This window comes from Ranitomeya variabilis, chromosome 6 (assembly GCF_051348905.1).
Source record: "Ranitomeya variabilis isolate aRanVar5 chromosome 6, aRanVar5.hap1, whole genome shotgun sequence".
In the NCBI taxonomy this organism is placed as follows: domain Eukaryota; kingdom Metazoa; phylum Chordata; class Amphibia; order Anura; family Dendrobatidae; genus Ranitomeya; species Ranitomeya variabilis.
The window spans coordinates 120670076-120692157 of record NC_135237.1 but is presented as its reverse complement, the minus strand read 5'-3'; the positions used below and the strand labels follow the sequence as shown (position 1 = coordinate 120692157).

Below are 22082 nucleotides of genomic sequence, written 5' to 3'. Positions count from 1 at the left end.
ACAGTGGTATATCCAGCACAGTCAGCACAGGGGTACATCCAGCACAGCCCTCACAGTGGTATATCCAGCACAGCCAGCACAGGGGTACATCCAGCACAGCCCGCACAGTGGTATATCCAGCACAGCCCTCACAGTGGTATATCCAGCACAGCCCGCACAGTGGTATATCCAGCACAGCCCGCACAGTGGTATATCCAGCACAGCCCGCAGTGGTATATCCAGCACAGCCCTCACAGTGGTATATCCAGCACAGCCCTCACAGTGGTATATCCAGCACAGCCCGCACAGTGGTATATCCAGCACAGCCCTCACAGTGGTATATCCAGCACAGCCAGCACAGGGGTACATCCAGCACAGCCCGCACAGTGGTATATCCAGCACAGCCCTCACAGTGGTATATCCAGCACAGTCAGCACAGGGGTATATCCAGCACAGCCCTCACAGTGGTATGATATGACGTCATCGCGCACCCGCAGTGTACTGTCAGAGGAAGAGCGGGGAATGATGGGAGAGGGAGCGTCAGGTGACGCTCTCTCTTTCATCATTGCATTGAACTATACCGGTGTCATAGACGCCGGTATAGTTAAATGCGGCGGCGGCACTGGGGGGGGGGTTCCGGGGGAGGAACAGTGCAGCGGCCCACTACTGGCATCGGCTCTTCTGGCATTTGCCAGAAGTGCCCGATGGCCAGCCCGGCCCTGCTCAGACCTGCCGGCCCGCGGCCCCTGACCTGCAGGGCCCGGTCGCAATGGCGACCGCTGCGACCGCGGTAGTTACGCCCCTGAACACAGTGATGGCGGCGGATCACTGCTGGGTACCGAACGGCTCCTTTATGGCGTGCTCTTCCGCAGCCCTTCAAGCCGATTACCGATGCCGGCAGCCGCGTTCTTCCTGCATCCCTGCATTCCGTTGCCAGATACGTGCCACAGATTCCGGATCTGTCCTGGCTACACCAAACAAGAAGGGGGGACGTCGGAAGTTGGTATCTCCCTAGATCCGATGCGCGATCTATTCATTTTCCTGCGGGGATCCCAAAGCTATGCCGGGAGTAAAGCTAGCAGCAGGGGCGTAGCTAGAGCTTTTGCCGCCCGGGGCTGTTCCCGAGTTTGGCGCCCCCCCCCCCCCCCCGAACTTATGTGATTTTCACACTTAGTCATGTACCGACGAGCTCCTCTCCCTTAAGCTCCCAATGTTCAGTGAAAAACTGAGAGAAGCAGAAGAGAAGCTCGATGTCACAGGACCATGAGTATGAAAATCGCATATGAGTGAAGTGTTCCATGTGTCGACGACTGGAACCTGCAGAGCTGAATCCTGACATCGCAGCTTCTGAAATCTCACAACGCATGCACTGCACACTTTTAGGATTCTCCCTTGCCGGTGGACGGTCATGTCAGCACAAGTATGTGATTTGTATACTTCTGACCACATTCCGACTAGACGTGCCCGGCCTCACTCAGTTCATTTTCATTGAGTGAGGCCACACATGTCTAGTCAGCACGTGATCGCATGTATGTAAATCGCCAGCACCAGAGAATCCTGACAGTGTGCAAGGTGCACTGTGAGAAGTCAGAAGTCTGCAGTCACAAAGAATGACTGCAGACTCATCACAAACCTGGACATCCCCTTTAATGCTCCTAACATAAATAAAAACATGAGAATTAGTCAGTATCACAAATAACATTTACATCCAGGTACCTTATAGATGACGTTGCCTCTGGAGCCGTTCTTCTTTTCTTCATGTTGTCCAGACCCCATGATGCGTTTTCTCATCCACAGCCGTCTCTGCAGACTTCCATCTTCTCCGTTCTTTTGCAGAAAATCTCCACATGACGCCCTTAAAGATACAAGTGTCATTATAATGCTCCTGAATAAAAAAATTGCCCCTCACTATATTGTCTGCACAAAATATGACCCCCACACTGTCTGTCTTATGGTACACGCTCTTTACACTGACCTCCCCTTTCCATACTGGCCCCCTCTTCACACTGTCCTCTCAGACTGTGTCCCCCCTATAGGGCCCAGTATTTATACTGTACTCTCTCATCATACTTCCCCTCCTTGGTATACTGTCCCCTCCTGGCTGTGCCCTTACACTGTCCCCCATGCTACGCATGCACACATCCCAACACCCTCACTCCCCGTACTCTGTCCACATACGTTTTTCACATCGCTACCCATACTGTGTCCGCATACAATCCCCCGTTTGACCCCAAACTGTCTGCACCCATCCCCCATACTGTTTCCTCATATATGCCCCCCCATCTCCCCCTTTGCTCTTCATTTTGTGTCCTTAGATCTCCCCCACACATTAAATCCCCCCATCCCCATGACAAATCTCCCCCCACACACATTTAATCCCCCATCTCCACTCCAATTCTCCACACACAATAAATACCCCCATCTCCACTCACATTAAATCCCTTCCCCACAATAAATCCCCCCATCTCCACTCATATTAAATCTCCCCCCCCCACAATAAATCCCCCCTCCCTACTCACATTAAATCTCCCCCCCACAATAAATCCACCCAGCTCCACTCATATTAAATATCCCCCATCCAATAATATATCCCCCACCACCACTCACATTAAATCCCCCCACAATATATCCCCCCATTCCCACTCACATTAAATCCCCCCCACAATGTATGCCCCCCATTCCCACTCACAGTAAATCCCCCCACAATGTATGCCCCCCATTCCCACTCACAGTAAATCCCCCCCACAATGTATGCCCCCCATTCCCACTCACAGTAAATCCCCCCCCACAATGTATGCCCCCCATTCCCACTCACAGTAAATCCCCCCCACAATGTATGCTCCCCTGCACCTTCGGTGTCTTCAGCTCCACTGGAGCACTTACCACCGCTCTGTGTCTCCTGCTCTGCCGCGCAGGTGAGTGACGTCAGCAGCGTGATCACATGACCTGATCACGCTGCTGGCGTCGCTCTGACCCGGCAGTCAGAGCTTCAATTGTACTCGTATCACAGATACGAGTACAATTGAACACTGGGAGCCGGCGCGCCGCAGCTTCTGTGTGCCGGCTGTCAGCTTGACAGTCGGCACACAGAACAGCTGACTCACAGTGCGGGGGCGGCAGAATGCAGCCGCCGGGGGAGACACTGCGGACCGCCGCTTTAGGCGGCCCGACTGCGCCCCCCTGCCGGCTGCAGCCGCTGCACTGACTCACCCCCGCATTGTGCCGCCCCCAGCATTGTGCCGCCCGGGGCGGACCGCCCCCCTCTTCCTACGCCACTGGCCAGCAGTCCAGGCATACGGGGGGGGGGGAAGGTGGATGGGGAGGTGAGAGAGGTGGCGACCCCTGTGTTTTGGTCGTTCGACCCCCCTCGGGGTCGCGACCCCCAGGTTGAGAACCGCTGATCTAGACTATCCTGCATTGCAACCTTATATTAATTTTTCTAAGTCATCCATGTCCATGGAGATTAGCTACATTGTCATGGGTTGTGAAGTTCTTGATTATGTTGTGCACCATGAACAACCCAACATCAATATCTCTGGGATGGACTTTTAAGTTTGAGATTGTTGATATTTTTCAACAATTTTGGTTCTCAAGTCCTCAGACAGTTCTCTTCTCTTCTGCTTTCCATGATTATTGTAGCACACACAGACACATAATGCAAAGATTGAGTCAACCTCTCCCTTTTAATCTGCTTTTAGGTGTGATTTTCATATTGCCCACACACAAAGTTGTTTACTCACAATGTTGGAAAGGTGCTAACAATTTTGGCCAGACCATTTTTGGGGTTTTGTGTGAAATTATGTCCAATTTGCCTTTTTTCCCTTTTTTTGTACTACTACAATACATACAAAGGAAATAAACATGTGTATAAGAAAATATGTGTAATTGCAATAATTTTCTGGGAGAAATACTTAATTTTCTGGAACAATTTCAAGGGTGCCAACACTTTCAGCTATAGCTGTACTTATACTGATTTTACTGTTTACCTCTATGGCACCACCAATCCTCACCATCACCTGTCCAGTCCAAAACACATCTTCATATCACTGCCATAAGAATTGAATCCCCAGGCTTCTCCATCCACATTAGGATGAAATGTCTGGCTCTGATGTGGCCAAGGACAGTACTGCACAAGCACACATAAGGTGATGATGACATGAAGTGTGCAGTGACCATGCGTGTGCATGTGCCTTTTTACTCTAAGCCAGCTTTGATGAGGTTCAGGACGTTTCCAATCATGAGCACAAGGTTAATGGGGAATCAGTGCTTGTTGAGAGCGGCTTGAGAGGTGAGCAATAAGGTGAGTACAAACAGTTTTTTATAAAACAACCTTTTAATAGCCCTTTACTGTGGAACAAAATATATGCCAGCAGCTGCCACTTTGCACAATCTGCGCAGAAGAGAATTACAAAAAACACACATTTTGGCAAATGCAGACTTGTAATTTTCGAGTAGAACTCATAATTTTAATACAGAAAAAAAGACATTTAAAATATGAAGAATTCAAACTATTTATTAAAAAACTTGATTAATAAAAGTGCACTATGAGGTAAGCACTAGCAGACACATCTAAGTATGCTCCAAAACAAGAGTAGAGTTCATACAGTATATGTTTCTAAGGCAGTGGACCATAATGACTGTGTTGGGGCATTTAGCTATTGCAAGAAGAGCAATTCCAAAAATTTTAATTAATTTAAATTCAGATTGTTGTCTTTTTATCTTAGGTTTTATTTTCATTGTATTATACCTCTCTTCTTGTCTTCTTAAAGGCTATAGATATCTTTGACATGGAAAAACTGACTTTCACATATGTTAGTGGATACTTTTAGTTAATAACATTGCACTTAATTTCAGTTTGCGATGTTTTTTCCTTCATTAATTTTCAGATACTGTGATATGTTAATAGGCTGGTCCACTTTCAGATTTTTCTCTTGAGGAAATGTCTTCCCCGGTATATAGCTGGATGTGAAGCCTGTGTCTTCATTTACATTCATGTATCAGTAGCGCTGCTCCAGTACTATACTTTTCTTTCCATGTGCTTTCCTCCTGGTCTGTAGCATGTTATGTGCCCTCTGAGATACTATTTTCCATTCAACTACTGTAGCTATGTGAATAGTACAACCCTGTACCCTCCCTGCTGCTGTCTCTGAGGCTGGGGTCACAAGGCCATTTTCTCTCCATCTAAGAAAAAAGGTCAGATTATGCTAATCAAACTCTGATCAGAATTTTATTAGAGTTGGATCCGATTTTCTTGGGGTGAAGAGAAAAAAAATCCACCTTCTTCATGCAGTTAGTCGGTAAAAATCGGACAGCAGTCAAATATTATATATTATATACATGCATATACAGTATTGTAAAAAAGTTGTAAAGAATTGTAAAAAAGGTTTAAGCAGGTATGAAAAACATTTTGCTACGTACGAATGCTTTAAAAAAACAGAAGTGTTGTTAATAGTTAATTTTTAGAATTAACAAAATGCAAAACAAACAAACAAAAAAAGTCTAAATGATTTATTTGGAGAGACCCCCCTCCCCCCACTTTGTCCCTTTTGCCCTCCAAACATTATCAATTCTTCAAAATACAATAGCAATTACCTTATATACTAGGGTATAAGCTGACCCGAGTATAAGCCGAGACCCCTAATTTTGCCACAGAAAACTGGGAAAACTTATTGACTCGAGTATAAGCCTAGGGTGGGAAATGCAGCAGCAACTGGTAAATTTTAAAAATAAAAATAGATACCAATAAAACTAAAATTAATTGAGACATCAGTAGGTTAAATGTTTTTGAATATCCGTATTGAATCAGGAGCCCCATATTATGCTCCATAAAGTTCATGATGGGCCCCATAAGATGCTCCATACAAAATACGCCCCATATAATGCTCTGTAAAGTTTATGATGGGCCCCATAAGATGCTTCATACAAAAATATGCCCCAAATAATGCTGCACAAAGGTTGATTATGGCCCCATAAGATGCTCCATAGAAACATTTGCCCCATACAATGCTGCTGGGATTAAAAAAATGACATAATCACCTCTTGTCCTGAGCAGGCGGGGACACCGGCATTTGCGATATTTACCTGTCCTTGTTCCACCGCCGGCCGCCGCTCCATCTTCTGCGTCCTCCACAGTGACTGTTTGAGCAGAGGGCAGCGTGCACACTAAACACGTCATGGCGCCCTCTTACCTGAACGCCACAGCCAGAGGACGCGGAAGACGGAGCGGTGCGCAGTGGTAGAACGAGGACAGGTAAATATCAGAATGCTCACCCTCCCTGTTATACTCACCTGCTCCCGGCACGGTCCCTGGCAGCTTCTCACTGACAGATGGCCTCCAGGCGCCCGCAGCTTCTTCCTATGTTCAGCGGTCACATCGTACCGCTCATTAAAGTAATGAGTATGCGGCTCCACCCCTATGGGAGTGGAGTGGCATCCATATTCATTACTTTAATGAGTGGTACCATGTGACCACTGAACACAGTAAGAGCTGTGAGCACCGGAGAAGCAGGGACATGCACAGACACATCGAGAGCAGGTGAGTATGATTTGACAGCTACCGCTCCCCCTCCCCCACCAACTCCCTGAGACAATGACTCGAGTATAAGCCGAGAGGGGCACTTTCAGCCTAAAAAAATGGGCTGAAAATCTCGGCTTATACTTGAGTATATAAGGTAGTTTTTTTTAGTTTATGAAGGAACTTGGCAGGGAACATGCTTCACACATATTGTAGAACTAACCACAGATTTTCTTTGTCTGTGGTCTTGTATAAATCCCTCTGTTTCTTCAAGTAGTCCGAGGCAGACCCAATGACAATGTGATTAATGCTCTATGATGGCCATACCATCACTTTCAGGACTCCTTGTTCTTCTTTATGTTGAGGATAGTTCTTAATGACATTAGCTGCATGTTAGGGGTCATTTTCCGCCACCAAATAAATTTGGAGCCAGTCAAACAACTATGATGGTACTGCATGATGGATAAACATTTGCCTTTATTTCTCATCATTGCATATATCATAAATTATCAGCAAATCCCAACTCAATTTGCTGAAATGCAACTCTAAACTTGTAAGGAAACCCCACAATGCTTCACTATTGCCTGCAGTCATTCATTATTATACTATTATCCAAACCTTCAGGAACTGCTTTCTGTTATAGGCAAAACTTATATATTTTGACTCATCAGTCAAATGATCCTTCTGCCATTTTTCTACACCATAGTTCCTATGTTTTAGTTATTATTTGAGTCATTTTGCTTTGTTTCCATGTTTAATGTGTTTTTTTTAGCCACAACTTTCCAAAAAGACCACTTCTGGACAGATTTCTCTGCATAGGATATAACTGAAATGTACATGGTTGTAGCTTTGAAATATTTGCTTGGGGGAGAACTTTCTAATGCAGTATAACCACCTTGTTTTAGCTGTGCTCAGTCTTGTCATGGCATATGGCCTGTGACATTAAACTCTTGGCAATGTTGAGGACTGTAGACACAGTGATTGACCAAAGAAACTTAATTACTTCCCTTCGAAATTGGAAGATGTGCTGCAGTGTCCCACAGCTCAGAAGTATCAGCAACCGGTGGAACCCAACAGCACACATCTACTGTTTGGAGATGCTTGGCTAGGAGTAATCTTCATGAAAGTATTTTAGCCAAAATATGACACCTTCGATATGGGTGCATTAAAAATGTCAGCAGCTGCTATGCACTGATGAGTCAAAATGTTTAATTTTTGCCTGTAAAAGAAGGCAGAAACACCAAAGAAAGGAACAATGCTGTTGATTATTCTACTATTCTTACTAATATATTAATCACTCTTATAAGTGATTGGTTTGTTGTACAGGAGGCCTATTTAGGCATAATACTATTCATTACTTTACCCTTCTTACTATTTCATTATAACCTTTCTGTCATGGTTACCCATATTTACATGTATTTCCTATTTTATATGTCATATATTACTTAGCAAGGTACCTGTTATGGTTTAATTTATCTGGCTCATTACCTGTGGTGTCATTCTTTTATATGTTTTTTAGACTGTATTGTCTGTATGTACTAATAAAATTTTGCATAAGGATTTTTATTGGCTTGCATTGATTCCTCTCTTTGGTATTTCTGATAATTAAATGCATGTTAGCCTTCATGTGTGGATTGGTAGTTCAGGTGTTTATTGTAACAAAAGGCAGTTAGTTTATCAAAGCGCTGGAGAGTGGTATGATAATTAGTGTCTGCAGGCAAGAGTGAGGCACGGAGGAGTTTCCTTGCAAGGTTGGGGCTGATTTCAGTAAATGGAGTTGGAATTTGGTCAGGATTAATGTTGTCCGCAATGCTTAGAAGCACAGGCAGATAGTTATCCATCATGCAATACCATCAGTGAGGCTCGAAATTTATTCTGCAGTAGAACAATGACCCCAAACAATCAGACAATGTCATTAAAGGGAATCTGTCATTAGGATCGTCCCTCCTAAGCCGTCTATATGGATGTGAAGGTCATAGAAAGTTAAATAAAATGATACCTTGAACTCTGCGATCCAATGTCTTATTCCAGAGAAATCCATATTTTTTCTTCTTAATATGTTAATGAGCTGTTAAGACATTTGGGCTGGACACAGAATCTACCTTAAGATTTTATTTTAAATGAAAGGAGACTATACTATTGTGAGACGTGTAATGGCTGACAGTTCGCTCTCCTGATCTACATGTCTCACAATGTAAATGCTCGTTGTCATTAAAAAAAGCTCTAGAGGCAGATTCTGAAGCAGAGCTGTGCCCATAGATATAAACCACTCTTTTACATATTGAGAATATCATGGATTTCCTGGGAGTAAGACTCTAAGATCGCAGATATCAAAGTACAATTTTATTCACCTTTCTATGTTCTGCATGCTCTTATAAATAGAGGGTTAATCCTGCTGACTAGGGATAGGCGAACCCGAACTGTAAAGTTCGGGACCATACCGAACACATAGTGTTCGGTCACACAGTCCCGAACACGGGTTTCCATGGGAAACCCGTGTTACAGTTCGGGTCCAATTTGGGCTGTAAAAAAAGCAGTGTTCATGCAGTGGCAGCCCCGGAAGCAGATGCAGCAGGGAGACAGTGGGACTGGAGGATGTGTCGCTGGACAGGTAAGTATAATTATAATGTTTATTATTAATTTTCAGATTTTTTTACAACTCCCCCTCCCCATCCCATATACGTAAAGTTGGAGTTCGGGGTCCAACGCAAGTTCATGTCATCTCTGGCCCCGAACTCGAACTTTAAAAAAAACTTGGGTGAACACGCCGATCCCGAACATTGGGGGATTCGCCCATCACTACTGCTGACAGATTCCCTTTAAGAACTATCTTCAGCATAAAGAGTCCTTGAAGCTATGATTTGGCCCTCACAGAGCCATAGTACCAATATCTTTGGATATGTCTGGGATTAAATGAAGAATCAGAAGGATTTGAGCAAGTCTACATCCACAGGAGATCTGTGGTTGCTTCTACAAGATGTTTGGAACAGCCATCCTGCTGAGTTCCTTCACAAACTGCGTGCAAGTGTGTCTATGAAAATTGATGCCATTTTAAAAGTAAAAGGGTGGTGACATCAAATATTAATCTGATTTTGATTTAGTTTTTTTGCCTATTGACTGCATTTTGTCAATTGATAAAAATAAATTAAATTAGATTAGCTTTTCTATTTTTTAAAGCATTTATTTATTACGCTTATTTATATTGTGACACCATATTTTGCAGTGCTTTATAAACATCATGATTATCATCACTGTCCGCTTTGGTGTTCACAATCCAATCCATAGCAGTATGTCTTTGGAGTGTGGGAGGAAACTGTATTACCAAGAGGAAACCCACGCAAACACAGGGAGAACATTCATACTTTGCAGCATTTTTTTGCACACATTGATGTGTATAAAAATATATGCTCATTAGTGTGCTTTTGCCACATTATATATTTCTGTATATATATATATATATATATATATATATATATATATATATATACTTTCACGTGTATATGTGTGTGCTGTGTGCTGTTGCGACTAGACTTTTTTCACAGACTTGTTGATTCCCCTAAGATTGATCCATAATGCTGAACACTAAATGGAGTGCCCAGTAAACAGCACTACTTGAACACAGACCAGATAACTCAATAATTTCGAATAGAGAAGCAGATGTGGTTTACTTAGCTTTCAATTAACCCTTTGACACTGTTTCTTCTGGAATACTGATAAACAAGTTGAATTGCATTGGGATTGGGCTGTAAATTGACACTTCTTAAGACATTGGTATCAAGAGAGCTGGCAAACATTTCTTGTGGTAAACAAAATTTAGAAGAGTACCTGTGGGATCTAAACTGATACTATTACTTTTAAATGTCCTTAGCAGTGACATTGAAGTTGAACTGGAGCAAGAACTGTGGATTTTAGTTGACAGCAGAATATACTAGTGATAAGTGAAGAATGAGTTTAGAAGAGCGCATTGAAAAGAAATTCCATTGTGGCAATTCTTGTGTTTCTAATTACTTTATTTTTTGTTATATATATATATATATATATATATATATATATATATATATATATATATATATATATATATATATATATATTCTGAATATAGATATATAAAGTTATATATACAGCTCTGGCACAAATTAAGGGACCACTGCAAAATGTTCAGTTTTCTCTTTATAGGTATATTTTTGAATAAAATTTAAATAGTTCTTTTATTCTATAAACTACTGACAACAGGTCTCCGAATTTCCAAGCATTAAGTTTTCTATTTTTTTTCTGACAAAGAAAAATTGTCAAAATTAAAAAAAAACAGTGCTTTCAGACCTCAAATAATGCAAAGAAAACAAGTTTATAATCGTTTAGAAACAACAATACTAATGTTTTAACTCAGGAAGAGTTCATAAATCAATATTTTGTGGAATTACCATGATTTTTAATCACAGCTTTCATGCGTCTTGGCATGCTTTCCACCAGTATTTCACACTGCTTCTGGCGCAAAAATGTAAGCAGTTCTTCTTTGTTTGATGGCTTGTGACTATCCATCATCCTCTTGATTACATTCCCGAGGTGTTCAATGGGGCTCAGGTCTGGAGATTGGTCAGGCCATGACAGGGTTTTGATGTGGTGGTCTCTTAATTTTTGCCATAGCTGAATATATATATATATATATATATATATATATATATATATATATATATAAATACTGTATATTTATATAAATATATATCTCCATGTGCTTTTTTTCTAACCTCAAAGCCAGTGGAAGAATTGCCCATCATCACTCCTCTCTGCCCGCCCACTCCACCCTAATTGACCCTTCTTTCTGTCACTGTAATAATGCAAAAAAAATCAATAATAAGTGATAAAAGATAGTATGTACTCCAAAATAGTACAAATGAAAATGTCAGTTCGCCACATAAAAAAACGAGCCCACACAGCTCCATCAATGGTAATATAAAAGTTATGGGTTTTTTTGGAAAAGGTAAACACAAGCCATTTTTTTTACAAATTTCAGATTTTTTTAAGCCGATAAATGCTTCAGGAAAATGGCCGCCGTGATCTCCATCTGCGCACGTGCGGCATCCCGCGGCCATTTTCCTGAAGCCGCAGCCAGCAGATCGCCGCTTCTGCGCATGCGCGGCCAAAGGAAGATGGCCGCCCCCACCGATCACCAATGAAATAGCGCACATTGCGCTCTTTTCACTCCCCTGTGCAGTGGATTCGGGACCTTGGACATGTGCACACCACTACGCCACCAACGGAAAACTAAGCAAGATCTGGGGAAGACACCACGCCCATCTGTCCAGACCAGCCTGATTGACAGGCGAAAACGACTACTTTGGTAGGGTATTTCGGCAGCATAGGTGGGGAATCGGGGTCCGCAAAATACAATATTGTAATGCACAGCTCAGGCCCTATTTAACAGTATTTTTATCTCATATGGAAAAAACGGGGTGACAGGTTCCCTTTAAGTTGCTAGGTAATTTTTACTATACAATTAATGCCGTAAAAATACAACCCAAAAACAATTAATGTATTGCATTTTTTAACCATTTTACTGCACTTGGAATTGTTTTTGACATTGTACTTCCCTCTATATGTTAAAATGAATGATATGATTCTGTCATGTCGGACGCTGTTCACACTAGGGCGTCGGACAGACAGCGGTAATTCCTCTTTCGTCCACTATATGCTCAGTGGCACCGGTTAGATTTGATCCAGATTGTCCAGGGTTAATCTGGCTGGTGCTCGGGTTGAAGGCTGAGTCACGCCCACTGCCTTTAAATAGTTTTGCTGGGCTTTGGGCGTCGCCGATTATAGCTTCTGTCTAGTGCTTGGTTATCTCGGTCTGGAGTGGTGGTCTAGGAAAAGGAGTATCGTATCTGGTGGTGTATATTTTCCCTTGTCATATTTTCCTCCTTCCTATATTTGTATTTGTTTTGCCCTGTGCACTTATTGTGTATTCCTGAGTGACTGCGGCGTGGTGTATATTTTCCGTTATCCTTGTCTGTGCTAACTGTGGGTATTGGTTAGTGGTCTCTTCACTGGGTGGTGTGTGGAGGTTTCAGCCTAGGGTTGAAACAGGAGATAGGGTGATGGTGGAGGCCCAGACATGCACACCATCAGTGTAAACTATGGGAGAGGGTCAGTCAGGGTTTCCCAGAGTTGAGGGAAATCGCAGGGGCCTGGGTTATTAGCTCTTGCCTACCTAGGCTTCCCGTGACAGATTCAAAATGACAATCTATCCTGTAAAAAGTAAGACCTCTTATGTCTGTCAGTGCAAAACCCCAAAAAAATCATGGCTATTTGAGAAAAGAAAGAATTTATAATTTTTTTTGTTATGGATTTTTACATAACTTTGAGATCATAAAGTATCTTGGGAACATATATATTTTTTTCTTTAGAGTTCAATATTTCCACTGCAACTTAGGCATCCATAGGAGCCACAGTTACAGGTGAAAGCAGTCCATTGGCAGAGATGGTCTGGGACACAGTAGGTCTGGTGATGATATAACTGCCAGGTGCGTAGAAACATTACCCGTCCCAGAATTCTACCTAAATTGAGCCAGCTGAAATGTATTGCACTAGGACAAATTAGAATGTATTTTTTAAGCCCTACATGCAAAAGTTTTTATATAACTATAAAATGTTAACCTAGTAGAGCACAAATTAAAATTGGTCAATAATTTCATGTAGTATATATTGAGCCATTCTATTGCTAAAAAACCAAATGTCTGTCTCCCTGGCGATGAGATAACCTCACATAAACTTACATAATCCGTCTGCCTTATGGGTGTGTCCTCCCGGTCCTTATAAATATTTCTTTCCTCCCTTTATCTTCTTTCTCTCTTTGTCACTTAGTCTAATTAGCAGACTACAAGTTGTGTATTGTAAATTACTATTGGAACCATATAAGCTTATTTTCCTTTAACAAAACATTATGCTAAAAGTTTATTATACCAAATGTTATGTTTGCTTACTTTTGCCATCGTGGTTATTTCTGTTGAATATCATAAACTTAATAAAAATGTTGATTATTTAAGAAAAGCTAATGTCCATGAATAACATAGAAAAGAAAAAATAAAACCCCTTAATCCTTATTGATAGTGATGTAGACCGTCATTTCTGTCTGTTAGTATTGACGACAGGAGAGGTAAATGTTATAAACTGCGCCTAGTAAAAAAGCTAACAATGAACTATGCATCAGGACATTAGAGTCCTTGTGGCTTTAGGTTATACTTTGCTCTTCCCTAAGAATTAGGTTTGCACTTGACTGCCAAATGTACTTTTTTTTTAAAATCAAAATTTAATTGTAAAATGGTTTACGTATAAAATTGTTTTTGTCTCTTAACACTTGTCCATTATTATGAATCTCTTTGGGTGCTATAAACTAGTGGCTAGTGATGAGCGACTACGCTCATTACTAGAGTTTTCTGAGCATGCTCAGGTGTTCTCCGAGTATTTTGGGCATGCTCGGAGATAATGTTTGTGTTGCCACAGCTGCATGATTTGCGGCTGTTAGACAACCTGAACACCTGCAGGGATTGCCTGTTTGTTAGGGAATCCCCACATATATTCAGGCTACATAGCAGGCGCAAATCATGCAGCTACGGGGACTCATAATATATGCGCATGCCCAAAATACTAGAAAATCATGCAAGCATGCTCAGAAATCTCGAGTAACGAGCACACTCGCTCATTACTACTAGTGTCATATTTTGTAAGTATAACATACAAACCCAACCCATATGTAGGCTTTGAGAGAGGTGTCCACATTCACCCAAGCATACAGACATTAGCCTTTGGTAAGTGTTCACATTTGGACAGGGAGGTCAGGGACCCATCAGATTAATGAGACCACCTTGACGATGGTTGATGGGCTCACACTATTTGGCCAAATTCTGTGCAAAGCGTCTCACAAATATTTTTTCTAATGTTCAAGAAGCTATTTTGCTATTCATATTTCATGTATTTCATATTCGACATGCTTTGGCACGATAGAGTGCAACCTCTTTTTGTATATTTTGTATGTATGTCCTTGTTGCAGTTTGTGTTGGAGGATATTTGGGCTATATCGGATAAGTACAGGTGCAATGTATTTTCTTCATTTGGCTTGATAGATTTCATTACTTTTTCATTGTGTTTTTTAATTAATTCATAAGGCTCTGATTTAATTTTTTATTCAACTACTTTTTAGAAGTGTTCTGAAAGATCTGTAACTAGTAGCATCTATGTATAATTCCTTTGCAGAATTTACTACTCGATTTTCTCTCTTGGTAATAAATTGCATCTGGATAAAGATCAGTATAAAGATTAGGTTAAATGGGTTGTTTACACCATTTTTGTTTTAAAAATGATCTCAATATGGTCTGAAAATTAGAAAGAAACACATATACTGACCTACCAGCCCAACTAGTTGATCAAAACTGCTGTCTATTTCCCTCACTCTATGGTCTACTCACTCCCTTTAGACATTATATGACCATTGTAGTCAATCAGTGGTAGCAGCAGCGACCAATGCATAACTGCCGTGATCACTGATTGACAGTAGCGATAACATGCAGTCTGATCCAGATGACAGTCTCTATACTCTCTCTTCTGGATTGGTCAGTCAGCAATTGGCTGCAGAAATCACATGACATAACCTACCAAAAAAGGAAATAAGAGGAAAGAGGAGGGATGCAGGCAGCAGTACCGAGGAATGGTGGGTGTTCAATATCTTTTTTTAATTTTCAGACCATGTTAGGCACAGTTTTAAATTAAAAAAATGAGTGGACAACCCTAATAAATGAATTGTGTCAAAAATATTCATAAACAAAAGAAAAAATATATCATAGATATGTCCTGCAGGTCAGTCTATACATCATGCAATGTTTTAATATGACTTACGGTTGGCATAGCTTAATGAGGTCTTGGTCCGTCGTGCCAGGTGGAAGTCCTCTTATATATAGGTTTGTTTTACTCAGCTGTTCCCCTCCACTGCTGCTGCTGTTGTTACTACTGTTTGTACTGGGGCTGGGGGGAGCCATGGGATGGGGAGCTGGTGCATAGGACTGCTGTAATGCAAAAAGAACATGCAGAATTAAAATAAAGAATTTGTAGTGGACTTTTAACAGATATCACTATAATTGTTTTTATTCATATCATAAAATCGCCTAACACTAATTCAATAACACATTTGCTAATGGGATGTTATGGCCAAGCTCAGCTATCTCCAGAAACAAAGACAGTGAACTGAACAGCATCATGCATCCTCACCCATTACATAGTTAAAACAGGGACATTGGGATCTCTATTCTCCCACCTCTGGGAAACCCCAAAGATCAAACAGAGATGACCCCTTTAAAATGTGATCACTGTTATTTTGTACTGTTCTGTACAATTTCCACATTGCAGAGAGCCATATATAGCTATACTGCTATATGTCTAAATTTCTTTTAAGCAACAGATTTAAAAGATCAGTTATTGGGGATTCACAACTTCATCTGAGAGCAGCGTAGTGTAAGATAAGATACTCTAATTTCAAAGATGTATCACTTAGTTTACTTGGTACAGACATTGTGGGCACAATCATAGTTTTTAGATGTAGCATGTAGCAGACCTCAGAGAGGTAGCCCTACCCACACCACAGCTTTTGTGTACCCTGTGTGTTGACAGTAAGCTGCTAATTACAAGACGGGGCTCATGTGAGCATCAGTCCAAGCAGTTATCATCTCCTGGTGATAAAACCTTTATTGTGAGGAAACAACAGCACACAGCCTAAAAAGTAACCCATTCCTGAAATCAGTTTCTCAGTCCCTACCTCATGTTGTCCTCAGATTACATAGTAAAAACCTGCTGACAGATTCCCTTTCATTTACAGTGTGATTTATCCAGCACTAAATTACGTAGCTATTTTTACTTGGCCTGTCACCATAAACAGTTGGGAAAAAAAGTGTTAGATACACTGATGATTTTGCCAGTTTTCCCACCTACAAAGAATGGAGAATGGAGAGGTCTGTAATTTACACTTAACTGTGGAATACAGAATCTCACAAAAAAATCCAAAAAATAACATTGTATGATTTTTACATAATTTTCATTTTATTGCGTGAAATAAGCATTTGATACAACAGAAAAACAGAACTTAACATTTGGTACAAAAATGTTTGCAATTACAGAGGCCAGACGTTTCCTGTAGTTCTTGACCAAGTTTGCACACTCTGCAGCAGGGATTTTGGCCCACTCCTCCATACAGATCTTCCCAAAATCATTCAGGTTTCAGCACTGTTGCTGGATAACATTGAGTTTCAGCTCCCTCCAAAGATTTTCTATTAGGTTCAGGTCCAGAGACTGGCTAGGCTACTACAGGACCTTGAAATGCTTCTTACGAAGCCACTCCTTAGTTATTCTGGCTGTGTGTTTCAGGTCATTGTCATGCTGGAAGACCCAGTCACGATGCATCTTACTGAGGGAAGGAGGTTGCTGGTCCAAATCTTGCCATACACGACCCCATCCACCCTCCCTTCAATACGGAGCAGTTGTCCTGTCCTCTGTGCAGAAAAGAACCCTCAAAGTTTCACAGTTTGGACGGTGTTCTTGGGGTTGTACTTATCCTTCTTTATCAAAAGATGGAGAGTGGAGTTCATATAAAAAAGTTCTATTTTAGTCTCCTCTGACCACATGACCATCTCTCATGCCTCCTCTGGATCATCCAGATGGTCATTGGTGAACTTCAAACAGGCCTGGCCAGGTGCTGGCGTAAGCAGGATCTTAATCTGTGACTGAATATTGTGTTACTAATGGTAATTTTTGAGACTGTGGTTCCAGCTCTCTTCAGGTCATTGACCAGGTCCTCCCATGTAGTTCTGCGCCCATTCCTGACCTTTCTCAGAATCACCCTTACCCCAAGAGGCGAGATCTTGCATGGAGCCCCAGACCGAGGAAGATTGACAGTCATCTTGTGCTTCTTCCATTTTGTAATAATTGTGCCAACAGTTGTTGCCTTCTCAATAAGCTGCTTGCCTAAGATGTAGCCCATCCCAGCCTTTTGTCCCTGGTGTCCTTAGATGGCTCTTTGGTCTTGCCTGTGGTGGAGAGGTTGGAGTGTGATTAAGTGTGTGGACAGGTGTCTTTTATACAGGTAACGAGTTCAAACAGGTGCAATTAATACAGGTAATGAGTTCAGAGTAGGAGGGCTTCTTAAAGAAAAAGTAACAGGTCTGTGAGAGCCAAAATTCTTGCAGGTTGGTTGGTGATCAAATACTTATTCCATGCAATAAAATGCAATTTAAATATTTAAAAATCATAAAATGTGATTTTGTGTTTTTTATTTTTAGATTCTGTCTCTCACAGTTGAAGTGTACAGCAATAAAAATTACAGACAAATCGGCAGTGTAGCAAATAGTTATTTTCCAAACTGTGTAGTATTGAGCTGCAAGCCAAGTGTATGAGGCTGTTAGATATTTTCGAATATAATTTAGATGAAGAGTTTATTGTTGAGAAAATTATGATTCTCTCATTTGTATGATTTAAGGCCTTATTCTATTATATATCACAATTTAAGTAAATCACAAAACTGTAGCTGAAACTTTCTATTTATATAAATTTACATATACACAATGAAAACTCTTAAGTTCTGGCAAAATATACATTACTATGAACCGGTTTTCTAAGAATTAGAAAGTGAGTAATTTTTCTTAGCTTCCTAGAGACTCAGACTCTAAAATGATTGGCTTTGAGGAGAAAAGCAGGCTCCTACCTTCTGCCATCTGCCTTCCCCCAGAGAGGAAGGCAGGTATAACGAATAAGCCTATGTGGTCTACTAAAATCAGCTTGACAGAATCTGGCAGCTAAGTATGGAGTAAAATTCAGTATGCGACATCTGGAGAAATAGTTCAGATATTTTAAAGCAGCTACTACCAGTATTATGAATATATCTATTTTCTATATTAATGGTTAAAATGAATTAAAACTTATTTTTTTTATTTAGTTTTAAGATTGTCCAACACTGTGCAATAGTTCAATACTTTATACAGGAAAAAAAATGTGTTATTTGATATATAATTTCACTCAGAAATATCTACAAAAACTTGTCGTATATTTATTTACTGCCTTACTGTGTGTTTTTTCTTTTATTTTTATTTAATTGAGTACAGTATAATGCTTACTAGGGGATATAAAACAGATCAATGGTTCTTGTTTTGTACATTTCATTTTTTTGAAGAAGCAGGCTGACAGATTATTATTATCTCCAATACTGAGTTATGAAATAAATGGTCTATTGTAGTCATGTAGACTACATAGGAAATATTACAACATTGACAAGACCACATTAGAGAAGACGAACACCTTATTTAGATTTGCATTATGTCGGATAGAAGTAAAGCAAATGTTTGTTTAGCTCACAGCTACCTCACATGATTGTATCATAAACATGAATGCTCTGCAAAACATGCATGCCTATCTCAATGGAAAGGAGAAATTGGACAGTAGCATATAACTACCTATATTTTAAGTCTTTGCTAGTATAAACATCCCAAAGATCAATAATGCACACTACCAGCCATCTGGAGAACTACCATGCTGCATGCAGACAGAGTCAGAAAAGGCAAAAGGAATTTACAGATGTGCTGCTATAGTACTATATGAACATAATATCTGATACCAATAAGTACTACAGGGAGGTAAAGTTATATGACCATGGTATAAACCTTGTCAGTATCACACGCCCCCCGACAAAGAAAAGGGTGAAACGTGCATTGAGGTGGCAGGGAAGCTCTTTACCAACAACCACTTGTAAGTATTCCTTCATCCTTATACAGTACAGACCAAAAGTTTGGACACACCTTCTCATTTAAAGATTTTTCTGTATTTTCATGACTATGAAAATTGTACATTCACACTGAAGGCATCAAAACTATGAATTAACACATGTGGAATTATATACTTAACAAAAAAGTGTGAAACAACTGAAATTATGTCTTATTATTCTAGGTTCTTCAAAGTAGCCACCTTTTGCTTTCATGACTGCTTTGCACACTCTTGGCATTCTCTTGATGAGCTTCAAGAGGTAGTCACCGGAAATGGTCTTCCAACAATCTTGAAGGAGTTCCCAGAGATGCTTAGCACTTGTTGGCCCTTTTGCCTTCACTCTGCGGTCCAGCTCACCCCAAAACATCTCGACTGGGTTCAGGTCTGGTGACTGTGGAGGCCAGGTCATCTGGCATAGCACCCCATCACTCTCCTTCTTGGTCAAATAGCCCTTACACAGCCTGGAGGTGTGTTTGGGGTCATTACACACCCTGGAGGTGTGTTTGGGGTCATTGTCCTGTTGAAAAATAAATGATGGTCCAACTAAACGCAAAGCGGATGGAATAGCATGCCGCTGCAAAATGCTGTGGTAGCCATGCTGGTTCAGTATGCCTTCAATTTTGAATAAATCCCCTACAGTGTCACCAGCAAAGCACCCCCACACCGTCACACCTCCTCCTCCATGCTTCACGGTGGGAACCAGGCATGTAGAGTCCTTCGCTCACCTTTTCTGCGTCGCACAAAGACACGGTGGTTGTAACCAAAGATCTCATATTTGGACTCATCAGACCAAAGCACAGATTTCCACTGGTCTAATGTCCATTCCTTGTGTTCTTTAGCCCAAACAAGTCTCTTCTGCTTGTTGCCTGTCCTTAGCAGTGGTTTCCTAGCAGCTATTTTACCATGAAGGCCTGCTGCACAAAGTCTCCACTTAACAGTTGTTGTAGAGATGTGTCTGCTGCTAGAACTCTGTGTGGCCTTGACCTGGTCTCTAATCTGAGCTGCTGTTAACCTGCTATTTCTGAGACTGGTGACTCGGATAAACTTATTCTCAGAAGCAGAGGTGGCTCTTGGTCTTCCTTTCCTGGGGCGGTCCTCATGTGAGCCAGTTTCTTTGTAGTGCTTGATGGTTTTTGCCACTGCACTTGGGGGCACTTTCAAAGTTTTCCCAATTTTTCAGACTGACTGACCTTCATTTAAGTAATGATGGCCACTCGTTTTTCTTTACTTAGCTGTTTTTTTCTTGCCATAATACAAATTCTAACAGTCTATTCAGTAGGACTATCAGCTGTGTATCCACCAGACTTCTGCACAACACAACTGATGGTCCCAACACCATTTATAAGGCAAGAAATCCCACTTATTAAACCTGACAGTGCACACCTGTGAAGTGAAATCCATTCCCGGTGACTACCTCTTGAAGCTCATCAAGAGAATGCCAAGAGTGTGCAAAGCAGTCATCAAAGCAAAAGGTGGCTACTTTGAAAAACCTAGAATATAAGACATAATTTCAGTTGTTTCACACTTTTTTGTTAAGAATATAATTCTACATGTGTTAATTCATAGTTTTGATGCCTTCAGCATGAATGTACAATTTTCATAGTCATGAAAATACAGAAAAATCTTTAAATGAGAAGGTGTGTCCAAACTTTTGGTCTGTACTGTATGTGTACAATCTTTTGCCTGAGAAGGTTTATACCAAGGTCATATACTGTTACCTCCCAGTAGCTCTTATAGATGTCAGATACTATGTGCATACCATGGTATGAACCTTGTCAGTATCACACGCCCCTTGACAAAGAAAAGGGTGAAACGCGCGTTGAGGCGGCAGGGAGGCTCTTTACCAACAATCACTTGTAAGTATTCCTTCATCCTTATATGTGTACAATCTTTTGCCTGACAAGGTTTATACCAAGGTCATATAACGTTACCTCCCAGTAGCTCTTATATGTATCAGATGCTATGTGCATATAGTACTATACAGCACATCTGTAGATTCCTTTTGCATTTTCTGACTCTGCCTGCATACAGCATGGTAGTTCTTCATATCGAGGTAATATTAACAGTTGTTAGTGTGCACTATTGACCTATGGGATGGTTATACTATAAACTACTATAAACTGTACTATACTGTAAACTTATACTATACAAGGGCTTAAATTATAGGTAGTTATGTTTACTGCTATTTCAAGGTTCTTATACACAAAAAAAAACAACTGAATGTAATCACTCTTTGCAATAGTTATGTATGTGTGATTTTTTTGATTGGTAATTATGTCATATATCCTTGCAATTTTTATTAGCACTCTGATTTATGTGTATGTTTGTTTTGTTTTTATATAATATTTAATAAAGTATAAATTGCTTTAATTTACTATCAGGGGGCTTATCATGCCTATGATTTAGTGTAAATAATTAGTATGTCGTTGAGCTTTGGCCGTGTCATGCCAACCTCATACACATTTGACTGCCTATCATTTATGTCAAAGGTTGCACCAATTTTAATGCGGACCTGTCAATTAACTTAAATATATACCGTAAGTTTTTTAACTGTTGTGAATGTTTCTGTTCTAATGAAACTGTAATTGTTCTTCTTTTCTTCATGTGCATCTCCATTCCTGAGATATGGCCGCCTCTTCTCCCTATAACAATCAAGTTTTTTAGCCAAGTAAGCACGGTCCTCAAGGAAATCTTCTGAGGAAGCAAATGATGACCATTTGGCTAAATTTACAAGGAAGCAGGGACCGTATCTCAGGAATAGAGAGGCGTAGGAACAAAAAAAGCTGTACTAGATTCAGAA

The 22082-nt window shown here is 40.8% G+C and overlaps 1 protein-coding gene across 2 annotated transcripts in view; it reads right to left on the bottom strand.

Annotated features, from left to right (window-relative positions):
* The window catches only part of RBMS3 (RNA binding motif single stranded interacting protein 3), a 1020603-nt gene that overhangs the window by 766051 nt on the left and 232470 nt on the right, over positions 1 to 22082 (bottom strand). For both annotated transcript variants that reach the window (XM_077268961.1, XM_077268960.1), the window contains exon 2: positions 15380 to 15546. In XM_077268961.1, the coding sequence (XP_077125076.1) occupies positions 15380 to 15546 (167 nt within the window). The remainder of the gene's footprint in view (positions 1 to 15379; positions 15547 to 22082) is intronic.